Source organism: Metarhizium acridum (assembly GCF_019434415.1).
Source record: "Metarhizium acridum strain ARSEF 324 chromosome Unknown scaffold_574, whole genome shotgun sequence".
NCBI lineage: Eukaryota > Fungi > Ascomycota > Sordariomycetes > Hypocreales > Clavicipitaceae > Metarhizium > Metarhizium acridum.
This window is the reverse complement of record NW_027094044.1, coordinates 1,389,963-1,403,565: the sequence shown is the minus strand read 5'-3', so window position 1 is coordinate 1,403,565 and position 13,603 is coordinate 1,389,963. Positions and strand designations below refer to the sequence as shown.

The 13,603-nt window shown below is 51.5% G+C and overlaps 6 protein-coding genes across 7 annotated transcripts; 4 read left to right on the top strand and 2 right to left on the bottom strand.

Annotated features, from left to right (window-relative positions):
* Window positions 1-258: 258 nt before the first annotated feature.
* On the top strand, window positions 259-1,755 carry PRP45_3 (mRNA splicing protein; the record flags this gene model as incomplete). Its single annotated transcript, XM_066122266.1, has 2 exons — window positions 259-1,527; window positions 1,591-1,755. The coding sequence occupies 2 exons, from the start codon at window positions 259-261 to the stop codon at window positions 1,753-1,755; spliced, it is 1,434 nt and encodes a 477-aa protein (XP_065972895.1).
* Window positions 1,756-2,252: 497 nt separating this feature from the next.
* J3458_020830 (uncharacterized protein) lies at window positions 2,253-2,792 on the top strand (the record flags this gene model as incomplete). Its single annotated transcript, XM_007817090.2, has 1 exon — window positions 2,253-2,792. One exon carries the CDS (start codon window positions 2,253-2,255, stop codon window positions 2,790-2,792), a length of 540 nt encoding a protein of 179 aa, XP_007815281.2.
* Window positions 2,793-6,195: 3,403 nt separating this feature from the next.
* J3458_020829 (uncharacterized protein) lies at window positions 6,196-8,322 on the top strand. Of its 2 annotated transcripts, XM_007817089.2 has the most exons (5): window positions 6,196-7,090; window positions 7,153-7,206; window positions 7,270-7,316; window positions 7,375-8,044; window positions 8,113-8,322. In XM_007817089.2, the coding sequence occupies exons 1-5, from the start codon at window positions 6,793-6,795 to the stop codon at window positions 8,208-8,210; spliced, it is 1,167 nt and encodes a 388-aa protein (XP_007815280.2). In that variant the 5' UTR covers window positions 6,196-6,792; the 3' UTR covers window positions 8,211-8,322. The 2 variants fall into 2 exon arrangements, with proteins under 2 accessions (XP_007815280.2, XP_065972894.1); XM_066122265.1 differs by having other exon boundaries at window positions 6,533-7,090; window positions 7,375-8,313.
* A 16-nt stretch (window positions 8,323-8,338) lies between these two features.
* On the bottom strand, window positions 8,339-9,258 carry TIM22_2 (Mitochondrial import inner membrane translocase subunit tim22). Its single transcript, XM_007817088.2, has 3 exons — window positions 9,158-9,258; window positions 9,009-9,104; window positions 8,339-8,937 (listed from the first exon to the last, which is right to left on the bottom strand). The coding sequence occupies exons 1-3, from the start codon at window positions 9,233-9,235 to the stop codon at window positions 8,587-8,589; spliced, it is 525 nt and encodes a 174-aa protein (XP_007815279.2). The 5' UTR covers window positions 9,236-9,258; the 3' UTR covers window positions 8,339-8,586.
* Window positions 9,259-9,627: 369 nt separating this feature from the next.
* On the bottom strand, window positions 9,628-11,585 carry J3458_020827 (uncharacterized protein). The gene is made up of 3 exons (XM_007817087.2): window positions 11,266-11,585; window positions 10,875-11,213; window positions 9,628-10,816 (listed from the first exon to the last, which is right to left on the bottom strand). Exons 1-3 carry the CDS (start codon window positions 11,485-11,487, stop codon window positions 10,724-10,726), a joined length of 654 nt encoding a protein of 217 aa, XP_007815278.2. The 5' UTR covers window positions 11,488-11,585; the 3' UTR covers window positions 9,628-10,723.
* Window positions 11,586-11,819: 234 nt separating this feature from the next.
* ORC2_2 (Origin recognition complex subunit 2) lies at window positions 11,820-13,589 on the top strand (the record flags this gene model as incomplete). The annotated part of the gene is made up of 2 exons (XM_066122264.1): window positions 11,820-13,417; window positions 13,475-13,589. 2 exons carry the CDS (start codon window positions 11,820-11,822, stop codon window positions 13,587-13,589), a joined length of 1,713 nt encoding a protein of 570 aa, XP_065972893.1.
* Window positions 13,590-13,603: the final 14 nt, after the last annotated feature.

Here is a 13,603-nt window from a genome sequence, read left to right as displayed (position 1 = left end):
AAAATTTATTTAAAATAGGATAAGAATATACTGATAACTTTTTTCTTTCTTTCTTTTTTTTTGTAATAACTGAAACTATCTAGGTACCTCGGTAGACATTAAGAGATGGTAGGGAGCCATGCAAGACTGGAACAACGTTATTGCGACGCCACTGATTTCAGTACGGAGTACAAAACGACAAAACACCAACACCTCACCACACGGCCCACGCCGCAACAACCCAACAACAATCCACACATCGCACATGACAACACAACAATGGACGCCCTTGTAAAATACAAATCCAAATCCGATGCGATCGCCCGACGAGGACACAGCCATGATCGAATTATCCACACGTCGTTCAAGGACTTGATTCCTTTAAGACAGCGTGTTGATGCCGAGAAGATTGATCTGTCCCGCCCCGACAAGGAGTCTGTTGCAGCCACGACCGAGAGGACCAAGAATGCGCTCGCAGCCCTCATCAGTGGCGCTGTTGCGGCACAGAGACCCAAGAACATAAATGTTGGGAACAGAAACGACCCGACCTTTGTACGATATACACCTGCCAGTCAGATGGGAGACGACTCGCAGAAAGAAACCCGAATCATGAAGATTGTAGAGCGACAGCGAGACCCGATGGAACCTCCCAAGTTCAAGCATAAAAAGATTCCTCGTGGACCACCGTCACCACCCCCGCCCGTCATGCATTCACCACCTCGAAAACTCACAGCCCAGGACCAGGAAATGTGGAAGATTCCCCCCGCAGTCTCCAACTGGAAGAACCCAAAGGGCTTCACAGTGCCCCTAGATAAGCGCCTGGCTGCGGATGGCCGTGGCTTGCAGGACATTAGCATCAATGACAAACACGCTCAATTTGCGGAGGCAGTAAAGATGGCTGAAAGACATGCACGAGAAGAGGTTCAACAGCGTGCGCTGATGCAACAGAGGCTGGCGGAAAAGGAGAAGGCACAAAAGGACGAAAATCTGCGGGCGCTGGCCCAAAAGGCTCGAGAGGAGCGTGCGGGCGGTGCGGGCGGTCGCAGGCATTCACCCGATTCAAGAGACTCCAGGTCACGATCGGGAAGTTACAGCAGAACCGACTCGGCATCCGACAGCGAGGATTCTGAGATACGGGAGCGAGAGAAGGCTCGACGAGAGAAGCGGAAGGAAGAAGAGAGGAAGCTGCGACAGAACCGCATGGGTGCTGAACGGCGTATCCAGGTCATGGCAAGGGAACAAAACCGAGATATTTCAGAAAAGATTGCTCTGGGGTTGGCCAAGCCGACGCAGTCCAAGGAGACAATGTACGACTCGCGACTATTTAATCAGTCGAGCGGATTTGATAGCGGATTTAACGAGGATAATCACTACGACAAGCCACTGTTTGCAGCCCAGGATGCAATCAGCAGCATCTACCGACCGCGGGCAAACATGGACGATGACGATCCTGAAGCGGGCGATAAGGAGATGGCCAAGATTCAAAAGACTAGTCGATTTGGAGAGGCACTTGGCAAGGGCACCTTTAAGGGAGCGGCTGATGTAGAGGTAGGCAGGCTTTTGCCGTCAAGCTGGAGCTCTCGTGGTGACACCAGGCTAACAAATACGCAGGCCCGTGAAGGACCAGTGCAATTCGAAAAAGAAACTGCCGACCCATTCAACGTGGACAAGTTTCTGTCCGAGGTTGACCAGAATTCGTCGTCAAAGAGGGGATACGGGTTAAATGACGAAGAGCGGCAGTCAAAGCGGCCGAGGGTCGAGGACGAGGATGATTAAGCGCCATGCTGCGTTGGCGTTGACGGCGTTGTGGATGTATTGTACATTGTGGAATTGCATAATGGCCAGGCGGTCCAAGTGGGAATCAAGAGCGGTGCAAGGTTTTAAAGAGATATCAATAATAAGTCTGGTTGTTTTCTCGGGCAATAATGCGTTGTGCTTTGTTGCTGTTTTCATACGTACAAGAGATACGCATGCTGTTGACCTGGGTGACGGGAGTGGGGCGACGGTTATCCCTACAGAGAGCCCTTGTTTGGACCCTGATCCTGACTGTCGCTTTTGCTTCCGCTCCCCACTTCGGCCGCCGCCTCTTTGGCTCAAGCTCATGGCCTGATCATCTATCTGATGGCATTCTGTGCAAACTTGCAAACCTCAGGCGACGTTAGTCCTCGGCTCAGCTTCAACATCTCTTGACTATATCAAAAACAGCCAGGCCTCCTTTACTTCTCACACTCTCGGTGCTTCTCATCATCCTCATCCGGGTGCCATTAGCCAGCATGGCATCGGGAGCATTCTTCAACCCGCAAAAGGCGCTGCTCCTCGCCCCTTTCGTCTCATCCACATGCTCCCTCCTCTTCGCCTGGGACCAAAATGCCTTCTTGAGCATCTTCACCAGCCCGGAAGTCAGTGACCGCATCAACACCATTCTCCCCAGCTACTGGCGCGTGTTGTTCCCCCGGGGTCTCACACAAGTCGCTTCCCTCCTGGGCGTAACGACATGGACTTCCATCGGGGCCGTCGTCTATCACAAGACGCTGCTGCAGAAGAAGGGTGCGTGGCCCTGGTATGTGGCCACGGCAGCATTGGCCGTCGGCCACTTGGTCTATGTGCCGTTTGTGGCGCCGGCCATCAAGTACATACTCGACGATGAGGGAGGCAGGTCCAAGGAGAGAAAGTTCGCGGAGCCGGGGAACCGGAACGTGGATATGCAGAAGCAGTGGCTGTGGTACAACATGGTGAGACTGTTGACGACGGATCTGGGCGCCTGGGTTTGCTGCGCTGTGGGTGTAATGAAGACGTTTGATGTGGTTGAGTAGCATCTTGGTGCGGGGGATGGACGGCTTGTAAGATATTCGTGACTGTAATTTTATGGAAACCTTGCGTTCGGCGTTTCATTCCTTGTGGTAAGTAGTTCTGCTTCTCGCCTTTTGAGGTGCCGCCGTTTTCTTGATGTGCAATGCGGTAAATTCTCCTTGAGAGGGCTTCACGGTTGAGGTGTTTGCTATATCTGCCACGGCCACAACTAGACCTTCCGGTGAACAGGTGGAATGCTGCATGTAACTAAGTGCGGTGTTACACACGTAATGACGGATACACGATAGCCTCTGTTTCACCTTGGAACCATGCACGTAATGCGTGACTGCTTGCACTCTGCCCTGACGGGATGAAGCACCGGGGCCACGATGCTAAATTCTGACACGATCGGTGACGGTTCCATCAACCATGGGGTCTTTCTGCACTCCGCTTTGCCCAGGCATGCGATTGATGGATTTTATAGACAACCTGCTGGCTGGCCTGCAGCTAATTCTCATCCATTCAATGTTCCACGGTCCTTTCCGCTGCCGTCGCCAGGAGCCGACAGACGGTAGGTCCAGGACAAAAGTTCCGGCTAAATATATATAAAGAGTTTCATTTTCAAACGACGGAACAATTATTGCTACTGCTAAATTACTTGAGTATCCCAGTTAAATATAGTCCTAAACGTCATCCAGAACTATGAAGGTATGTAGACCAACAAGAAGACTACTCTTGACGCGCCAATAAAATATTATTTCCAGCTCCAAAATCTTGCCGTCTACGCCTTCTACGGAGTCGCAACAGCGAGCTCGGTCAGTTTTGAAGAGTGGCTGCGGCCAGGTTGTCCCGGGCGAGCATTCTTAACGGCCACGGCGACACGTGGCTACTGCGTCAACCTGGGGGAATACCCCGGAAAGAGCATCAGATTAAGCGAAAAGATTGCCTGCTCGCAGGGTCAGGCTGCCTTGGTTGAGGTTTCGAGCAAGGAATGCGCTGCTTTTCAAGTTGACGGGGAGTATCGTGCGGATGGGCGATGTCAGGACGTTGGGTTTGAACCGCTTGCTATTCGAACGTCTTGTCGTTAACATGTTGGGGCTTTTTGGATGAGTCCAGAAGATGATTTCGTGTAATTACGCTTTCATATGGTGCCAAAACCTGGCTAGGTTGAATAGTCTTTGCAACGTCAGCACAGCTGCATCGCTGTAACGCAGCTCGCAGGAGGACAAACACACTTCTGCAAGTACGCTATGTAACGGCTGCGAGGCCACTTACCAGCGTCGATCGTGCGCGCGCACAAGCATACCTTGACGCGATGAAAAAAAAAAGCCATGAGCGACATCAAGGAATTTGACCGTCAGAGAGGTTTGCGTTGCGGTCATGAAGGCCTATCCTATCGACGAGTCTCTTCTCGAGGGGTGTTCCGCCGAGCTGGAGAGCAAGATGTCTCTGCAGTTGAGTTCGATCAAGGATGCACAAAGTTGCGAGTTCCTTAAGTCTATTACGCCTTGGGGTCTGGCTGTGTACCGCGTTTCGTACGACGAGAATGCAGCATGGAGCGTATACTCTCCCTGATTAGCGAGGATGTAAAAGAATCCCTTGCTAGAACGGAAAACGAGGAGCATCTGCATATGCCACGCCGGCTGGTGGTGATGAATGGCCAGTCGCAGTTTGACAGCGCAATCCCTGATTAGGTCCACGACCTTTTAACATTTGGGCGGTGGAGAAGCTGCGGCGTGATTTACTCCAGGGACAACATGCTCCAGATAGGAGTTTATTGGATTTGATGCAGGAGGTGGAAATAATCACCTATACCACGGGGGCGCGCAATATCACTTTTGCTTCTTGGTGGATGATGTTTGTCTAGAGTCACTGGACAAGATGTCGGGTCCAGTGGTGAAAATCGTCAATAGACGCTGGGTCCCTAATATGAAAGATTTAGAAGCTGTAGAAAAAGGATTGAACAGAGCTTGGACGGGGGAATGACACAGTGAGTTTGAGGACGTTAGCTGGATGAACATGCCTGCCCACGAGTACTTGAATATTCAGAACAACTTGTATAAGGGAGATAATTGAGCCGATGAATATATGTGGCGCCTCTCATGCGTTTACAGAGTGAGTTTGTGAATGCACCGGGGGTTTTGGCTCAGAGTTGTCAAGTCTTTTACGTAGGTATAAGAAGTTGTTACCACGGGTCTTTCCGTCTCGCGGAACCTACCTGACATGTCCGGTAGCCTTTTCTTCTTGAACAGCCAGTGTCTCACAGTGGTCGTAGGAGCTTTACCATATTGACCAAATGTCGGCACGCGGAGAGTGTTGATGTTACGTACTGATGATGTTGGGTCGAATGAGCAATGAACTGGTGCTCATTGGGTCTTTCGGCGTACGCAAACTCCCCATAAAAATAAAAACCTCTTGTTGTAGACTACTCTTTAAAGTCTTCATCGTCGTCTGCGTTTTGTTTCGTAGTGCAAAGATGTGCCCCTTTTGGGATGTGCCGATGTGCCCAGATGATGAAAGCGCACAAACAAAAGCCCAGGGTTTGTACAGATTTCAACTGGTCCTATCATGGTATATTTGACTGGCCAGCTGGCAGCTTAGTTATTTGGCAGACGGCACTCGTAACTTCCAGGTGCCAACACTTCGCATTTGCTCCAGCTCATGGGACGTATTGCAAAGCATTTCCATGACTTCTCTCTAGAGCTTCGCTCTTCCTCTCAACTAATCCCAGAGCGTTTGCAAAACCAAGCCCAGCCATGATGCCAGTCAATAAGAGGCCATAACAACGAGAAGATGAGATTATGCACTTGCAAATCCGAGCCGAGGTCGCAGCAGACACGACAGACGGTGATTCTTGGTCATGTTCCCTGGTTTGATGGAAGCCTTTGTTGACCGGCCCATAGTTAGTTACCTATCCGCAGGGTAGACGGCCCATTTAATCAATGGGAGGGCAAAGGCAGTCGCCAGCTTGCATCTACCAGCATTGTCCACAAAGACGGCTTAGATGGAACCGACGGAATCAGGGGGGAATCAACATTCACACACACAAATACGAGACCCAAAGCCACAAGCCACTCTAGATTCCCCCTGGCCAATTGCACTCGTTCCCCCTCCCGCTCACCGTCAACGGTCCGACACAAACGCCACCAACAGCTCGATCCCACATGGTTTCGATCCGCCGACACATCCGCTCACAAGGGCATAACTGATAGATGCTAATTGAAACCAACAAGCTTCTGATCATCAGGGGGGCCCCAGTGGTCCGAACGAGGCGCAGGGCTCGAAATGGTGTGCCGCCATCCCGTGTTGTGCCCTTTCTCAGCCTTTTTTAGTTCCCTCGCTCCACCAACGATGGTGCTAATCCGGACACTCACACATGTTGTTGGTGAAAGAGTGGAAACATTGGGTTTGTCCAAATGCAGGGTGACAAGATTGACGTGCCTTTGTCGTTCGGGCTATGCGACGCGCGTTCCGTCCGGTACTTACCACTTGGGCACTGGCAATGTCTGAAGATCAATCCCTTTTCTTGCAAGTCTCGCACATCTTGTCCAAACTTGCCGTGTTGGAGATAGTGTCGACTAGTATCTACCATCACGCCTACACTGTGTCTGGAACCGGGCTGTATGTTTCGAGGGGGAAGCATTCTATTGTAATAACACCTGATGTATGTTTTCAAGGTGCTCGTAAATATGTGCCTGTCCCCAACACATGCTTGCATCCCATGATCCGCTCCCGGCTATTTCCTCGTTGGAACACAACCGCAAGACGTGTGGTCGACAGGTACCTCTAATTCGCCAGCAGGGATTCCTTTCTGTGACCCCCCCTCTTAATTTCACACCTGTTTTTGATAAAAAAAGAGAGGGAAAATAAGTCGGCTTTACTATTGCTGCGCCACTTCCAACCTTTGTTGTACACTTACACCCCCGTCTTGTGCCTGGGCCAAAACGAAAAAAAGAAGCCGTACATCTCACCGCCAGGTTCCAAAAAGATTGCAGTTTGAAGCCAAAGCAATTCGACCCGGCGATGAATTCTACAAAATACCACGAGAGGGTGACGTCTGGGGAAATCGCCCCACAGTACGAAGATATCCGCTTCACAAGGAACAACGGTCTTGGCCACCCCGTGGCAACGAGTCGGCCGTGGTGGAACCCGCGATACTGGACGCGAAAGATTTGGAGATACTGGACGCGAAAGATTTGGATAGCCGTCGTCGCGGTTGTGGTGATAATCGTGGTCGTTATTATTGCCGTTGCCGTTACCTTGACCAAGAAGAATGCCTACCCGGATTATTCACCGCTCACGTATAATTTGCAAGATACCTGTGAGTGGTATTTATTGTCCTGGAGGTGAAGTGGAGCGGGTGGTTGAGCTGACGGTATTCAGATGGCGGCCAGAGCTTCTTTGACCAGTTTAATTACTTTAGTGGCTATGACCCGGGTAAGTTTCTCTTCATCATACAGCTTGACTTACTATCAATCAGCCGGTGCTAAACTCCCACAGCCCACGGCTTGGTACACTACGTCCCGCGAGCAGATGCCGTCAACCGTGTAAGTCGCCCTCGGCTCCCGACACCAACCATCACCACCACTACTAACTATTCCTCAGAACCTCACCTATGCCACGCAGAACTCGGCCGTGCTCCGCGTCGACACCGCCGTAGGACCCGGCTCCAACCCCGACGCCTCAACCGGCCGCTTCTCCGTGCGCCTCGAGTCCAAGAAGACGTACAACAGCGGCCTCTTCATCTTCGACATCAAGCACACCCCCTACGCCTGCGGCGCCTGGCCGGCCCTCTGGCTCACCGACCCGTCAAACTGGCCCGACCACGGCGAAATCGACATCATGGAGGCCATCAACCAGGGGACCGCCGGAAACGCCATGACGCTCCACACCACGGGCGGCTGCTCCATGGGCGTGAAGCGCAAGCAGACGGGCGAGACGGACCAGGAAAACTGCGACCACAGCGCCAACAGTAACGCCGGCTGTGCTGTCAAGGAGAGCCCTTCTACCTTTGGGCCCAAGCTCAACGATGCCGGCGGCACCGTCATGGCCGTCGAATGGAGGAGCGCTGGCATTCGCATGTGGCAGTTTGCTAGGAGCGCCGTCCCGAGTGATATTTCGGGCAAGAAGCCCAATCCTTCGACTTGGGGGACTGCCGCTGCGGATTTTCCGAGCACGGATTGCGACATCGGGTCTCATTTTAAGAATAATTCCATTATTGTGAACATTGACCTATGTGGAGATTTGGTCTATGGAAGCTGGGACAAAGCTGGATGTTGGTGGTCACTGCTCCTTTTTTTAACCTTTAAAAGATACCGCAAGGCTAATGAATCGCATATCTAGGCCCTGGTACCTGCAAGGAGGTCGTTGCCAACAAGCCCGACTCATTCAAGACGGCGTTTTGGGAGTTTGGCTCGTTCGAAGTCTATCAGTCGACGTGAGTCTGTTCTTGGATGGAAGTTGTAAATGAGATGAAGGTGGGATAAAAGGACGGCGCTGTGGAGATCTGAGATTCGTATAAATGGTAATCAGTAATTAGCTGACATGTTGTCTACGTCCAAATATGACTGTGATTGTGACTGCGGTCTATGGCTGCCCTGGCAGCGGGTATTATACAAGTATATACAAAACCATCTGGCTAACTCCGAACAGCAACTAGAATGTTTGTCGAGTACCGGGGTACTCAAAAGCGGAGATGAGCCTCCAAAATCAACGCCGTGTATGCTCTAACCGGGATCCAAGCAATATTCCCACCCGTTCTCGTACACAAAGCACCATTCGATCATCTCTGCCCACGAGCCATTTTGCTCTGAGGGCTTACTCCTCCTTTGGCTGTCTCATCCAAGCATCAATGGCGGCGCTAAATGCCGCAAACGCAACGCACCCGCCAGCCATGGCCTGCGGACCAGCATTCTTGGCCAGAATACCGCCCGTCAAGCAGCCTGCCGCGACGCCATTCGCAAGATCGTTCTTAGCCCGCAGACCCTCGATGCCGCATTCTATTCCGGAAAAAAGCGCGCCGACCTTGCCGAAGTTCTTGGCCATCGAGAAGGAGCGGGTGCCCATGTCTTTGAAGCCGTGCTTGAGTTGTTGGCGGAGGGGCAGAGAAGAGATGTTTTGGCCGGCGCTGTTGGTGACGGGTGTGCCGAACGGCGTGTCGTAGGACATCTATCGAAGGTCAGGAGGAGGTTGGGGGGGGGGGGGATCGAGGGTACGGGGGGAAACAAAGAGCGACATACAGAGGCCATGAACATGCCGAAAAGACCACCCATGCCGAATCCCATGACTCCTGACATGATGGATTTGCCGTAGCATGATTCCATAGCGGATTGAACCTGTCGAGGTTAGCGGAGAGGTCGCAAGGAGTCTGGGGTGAGAGAATGCGTACGGCTTTGACGCCCGGGTCTTGAGGGCCAAAACCGGGCGTGGGTGCGCCGGCGCCAGATGAGCCTCCTGGGAAATTCATGGTGATGTATGACAAGTATTCACTCTGCCGCAAACAAGCCCGATGTGGTGGATTCGTAGCGGCTCCTAGTCGCAAGGATGCAGAAATATTTCTGCCTGTTCCTACCGCCTTCGGCGATGGATCGGCCCCGCCGACCGAGATGCGGCGCTACATATCGCCTGCGAAGCTATACAGAAACAGCAGGGCGGCAACACCACAGCTCATAGTAGCCCCCTTGACGAAATTTATTTGGCAGGTATAAATTGCTATACGACTGCGCCCAACCGCTGCTACTCCATTTTCCAAGTACGACCACCAGAAATGTAACCAAGGTAGGGTCTGACAAACGCAGCATTAGAATCAACGCTTTGCTAGCCAAGGTATTAATCGTTGCTGTCGAAATATAAAAATGAGTTTCAAATTCATTGAAGGATAGCTGATTTTGATCTGCGCTCTGGTAATAACATTATAATTTGTCGACCTTTTTTATGCCGTCACCTAGTAATATGACCTCGATCGTAACACCCAACTCACTCCACCCCTAACTGTTAGCCTAAATCCTGAATCCTGATCTGGCGGCCAAAATCGCCCATGACGTATAATCTCTTGAATGGCAAATAAATGCTCATGGTCACATCTGAAACCGTACTCCAATGTAAACCTGTTCTTGTATTGCCCGATATCAGATATCTAGGCTTCAAGCATCCGCATACAAGGAGCCCACTATCCTCGTCCCCGGGGCCGCGAATCCGGCAACGGTCTCCTTGCCCGGCGTCGTATCTCTTCTCGGCGTTCCTTTGCCTCGCGTTGTTGTTCGTCTGCTCAGCGTTGCATATTTTAGTCCTATACGTTTAATTTTTTTTTTTTTTGTCTTCCCCCCCCCCCCCAAAAACTTTTTCGGCTAATTCTTCCTCGCCGTATGACCCGTTATATTGCGCCTTCACATCATGCCAATGGCATGCTATATTCCACATTTGCAGGCATAACATAAAATAGGACCAGCAATACATACTTATGCAACGTTCAGTGTAAGTTCGGTATTCATTCCCAAACTCTTGTATCATTTCTTCCAAACATCGTTCCCAAGTCATTACCCTCTGAGGAGGGCCAGAGCCACGATACATCATCGGTATGAGCACCGCCCTGAAGAAGAATTCTTCTTCAAATGCCCAGGGTCTCTGGAGGCCCATGTTGTGGAGAAATTTGGATGAAGTAGCTAATAATCTCAGGGATCGGGAACATCAACGCCGGTCTTATGGTTGCGACAACAGAGACATGGGAAGGAAGATGGGCCGTCCACGAGGGTTATATACTCCTAGCCAAAAACGAACACGATGGCAAATTCGATCGCACAATGATTGAACAATCCAGGTCTCGCTTAGGTGTCATTGCATTAATTTGGGAGAGAACCTGTCTTGCGAAGACGATGCCCAAAAAGAACCCTGGAGCCAAGTTGAACATCCAACGTCCGAATCTTATTCACTTTGAACATGAGTTAAACGTTCAACTTTAGAGTCCACCGACCCCGCCGTGAGGTCGTGGAGGCTGAAGACCTCTATAATCAGCAAGGAACACGGCAAGGTTGCGTTCCATTCTGGAAAACTGTGCAGTGGAAACATTAGCAAGCTTTGTGAAAGCAGACACAAGTAGGGACACCTACAATGCTCTTTTGTTGCATAGGCACTACGCCATCCTTTATCCAGAAGCCCCAGCTACCCATCATATTCGCCAGCATCATGTCTGTTGTCAATCTATCTCCAACGACGGCAATATGCGAGGGGTCCGTCACCCCGGTTTCTGGGTGCTGCCTAAAGTATTCCAGGATCTCGGATCCGCATCCCGGCTTCTTCACAGCGTGGGGTAGTACGTGAACGCCGGTGCCCCTTTCAACCTCGGCAGCTTGCTTCAGGTCTTTGTCCCAACTGGTGGCGCCGGAGGTGTTGGATACCACCAAAAGCTGGCGGCCTGGATATGCCTCTTTGAGGGAGTCAAAGCGCTTCTGTGATGGTTTAAACAATGGCACGACAGCTTGGCAATGTTGGGTGAGTTACCTTGTATGGTTCATAGACCTCCTTGGCATCTGGATAAGCAAAGCAGTCATCTTTGTCGAGAACTACAGCTCTGATGTCGGACTTGTAGCCATTGCTTCTCAATCCCTTGTCTAGAGGGATCGGCAGATCGTTGAATGTTGAAACGGTGTGGTGTGGCAGGCATATGCTAGGCTTGAATAGCAGCCGTGTGGCGTTGAGTGAAGCTGAAAGATTCAGGTTCATCCCGGCGGCAACTTTGAGCAAATGACCGAGCCTGAGCAGGCTGTGAACGCGACACAGTCCCTGTTGGTATTTTTTGAGAGGTGGAAAGCTGCATCCAAGTGAGGCGGCTCACTCAGGACATTGAATGCAGGGGGGATTCCATGCATGTGGACCGATGTGGTGGCCCCACCACAGCAGAGTACATACTGAACGGCACATGCAGGGGAGCTTCACTGGGCCAAAGCTAATTAAGCTTGACGCGTTCTAGATCGGCTTTGCGACGATAGGTCCCGAGTCCCGAGCTATCGCATCTGCATCCATGTTCGCGCCTCGCTGGAGCAGACGTCGTCGTCATGCCTAGGAGTCAATCCGTGGCCGAGGATTCTCCTCTAGGAAGCGAGAAACATTCCATACGAAAGCGATCTGTCAGCACTATGGACCTCGACGGGAAGGCTACACCTTCGAAACGAGGACGAGTCTCGACCCAGGAAATTCTCAACGTCAAGTCATCATCTGTAGACGACAGCGAAACAGAAGATTTTGACGAGGAAACTCAAGTCGGCGCCACAGATAAAGCCTCCCCGTCAATAGATGTCGCCGAGGTTCCCAAGGCGACTCCGAAACGCAGAGGACGCCCCCCCAAGTCACAATCGCAAGCCAGCACACCGTCCAAGACACCCGCCAAGTCAATCTTTGCAACGCCCGTGAAGAATCGTGAAACTGAATCGGCAACACCTGGAAGACAAGCGGCTGATCGATCAGCACGAAAGAAGAGTGCCAGGGCCCTCATAGAGAACGTTTTTGGTGATGACGATGACGATGACGAAGAGGACGACGACGAAGTTCTCGTGCGAGAGATATATGAAGACAGCGACGCTGAGGACCCTGGTGACCACGCCGATTTTTTGACTGGTGGATTGAACGACGACAATTCAGGAAATGTCACGCCGTCAAAAACCCGAAGGACCAGACGCAAGAGAGTAAAGTCTCCCACACCACCACGAGATCTACCCCCCCACGAGCTCTACTTTGTACATAATAAACCCGGACGGCCAAAAACATCCGATAATACATTGGGATCACTCTCACTACTCTCACACGACGAATACTTCAACGTGCTGCACCAACACAAGGACCGTCACGCCGACGACATCAAGTATCTGGAAAACCTTCATGTCGAATCCTTCCCGCAGTGGGCATTCGAACTCTCCCAAGGCTATAGCATATGCCTATACGGATTCGGATCGAAAAGAGCACTGCTACAAAAACTCGCCAAATACTTGCACGCTAATCACCGCGGCAAAAAAGCTCGACAAATCGTCATCGTCAACGGCTACGCGCACACAACCACCATGCGAGAAGTCCTAACATGCATAGGCTCAGCCATCGACCCTTCACAAAAGATACCCACTTCTACACCAGCCGCCACAGTCCAAATCATTTCATCCCAGTTATCCAACACCAATCTCATACTCACCGTCTTGGTCAACTCCATCGACGCAGCGCCCCTCCGCAAACCAGGCACACAAGCCATCCTATCCCAGCTGGCCGCCCATCCCCAAATCAATCTCGTTTGTTCCGCAGACACGCCCGACTTCTCTCTTCTCTGGGACATTGGCGTCCGCTCCGCATTCAACTTTGTCTTCCACGACTGCACCACCTTTGCGCCATTCACGGTAGAACTAGACGTCATTGACGAGGTTCACGAACTCCTAGGTCGCAAGGCCCGTCGCGTCAACGGCAGAGAAGGCGTGGCATTCGTGTTGAAGAGCTTGCCGGAGAATGCGAAGAACCTGTTCCAACTACTCGTTGGCGAGGTGCTTATTGCGATGGAGGAGGAGGGGAATATGGTGGACGAAGCAGCGGGCGTGGAGTATAGAATGGTGTATAATAAGGCGGTGGAGGAGTTTATTTGCAGTTCGGAAATGGCATTCCGGACGTTGTTGAAAGAGTGGGTTGTTTCCTTGGTCCTCATCTGGATTTGTTTGTGGCTGCTAATGGGTTATAGATTCCATGACCATCAAATGATTACGAGTCGGAAGGATGCGCTGGGCACGGAACTGCTAAGTGTACCCTTTCAAAAGGATGAGCTTGAGGCAATCTTGGAGGATTTGATGTCATGATGGGACGTATTGCA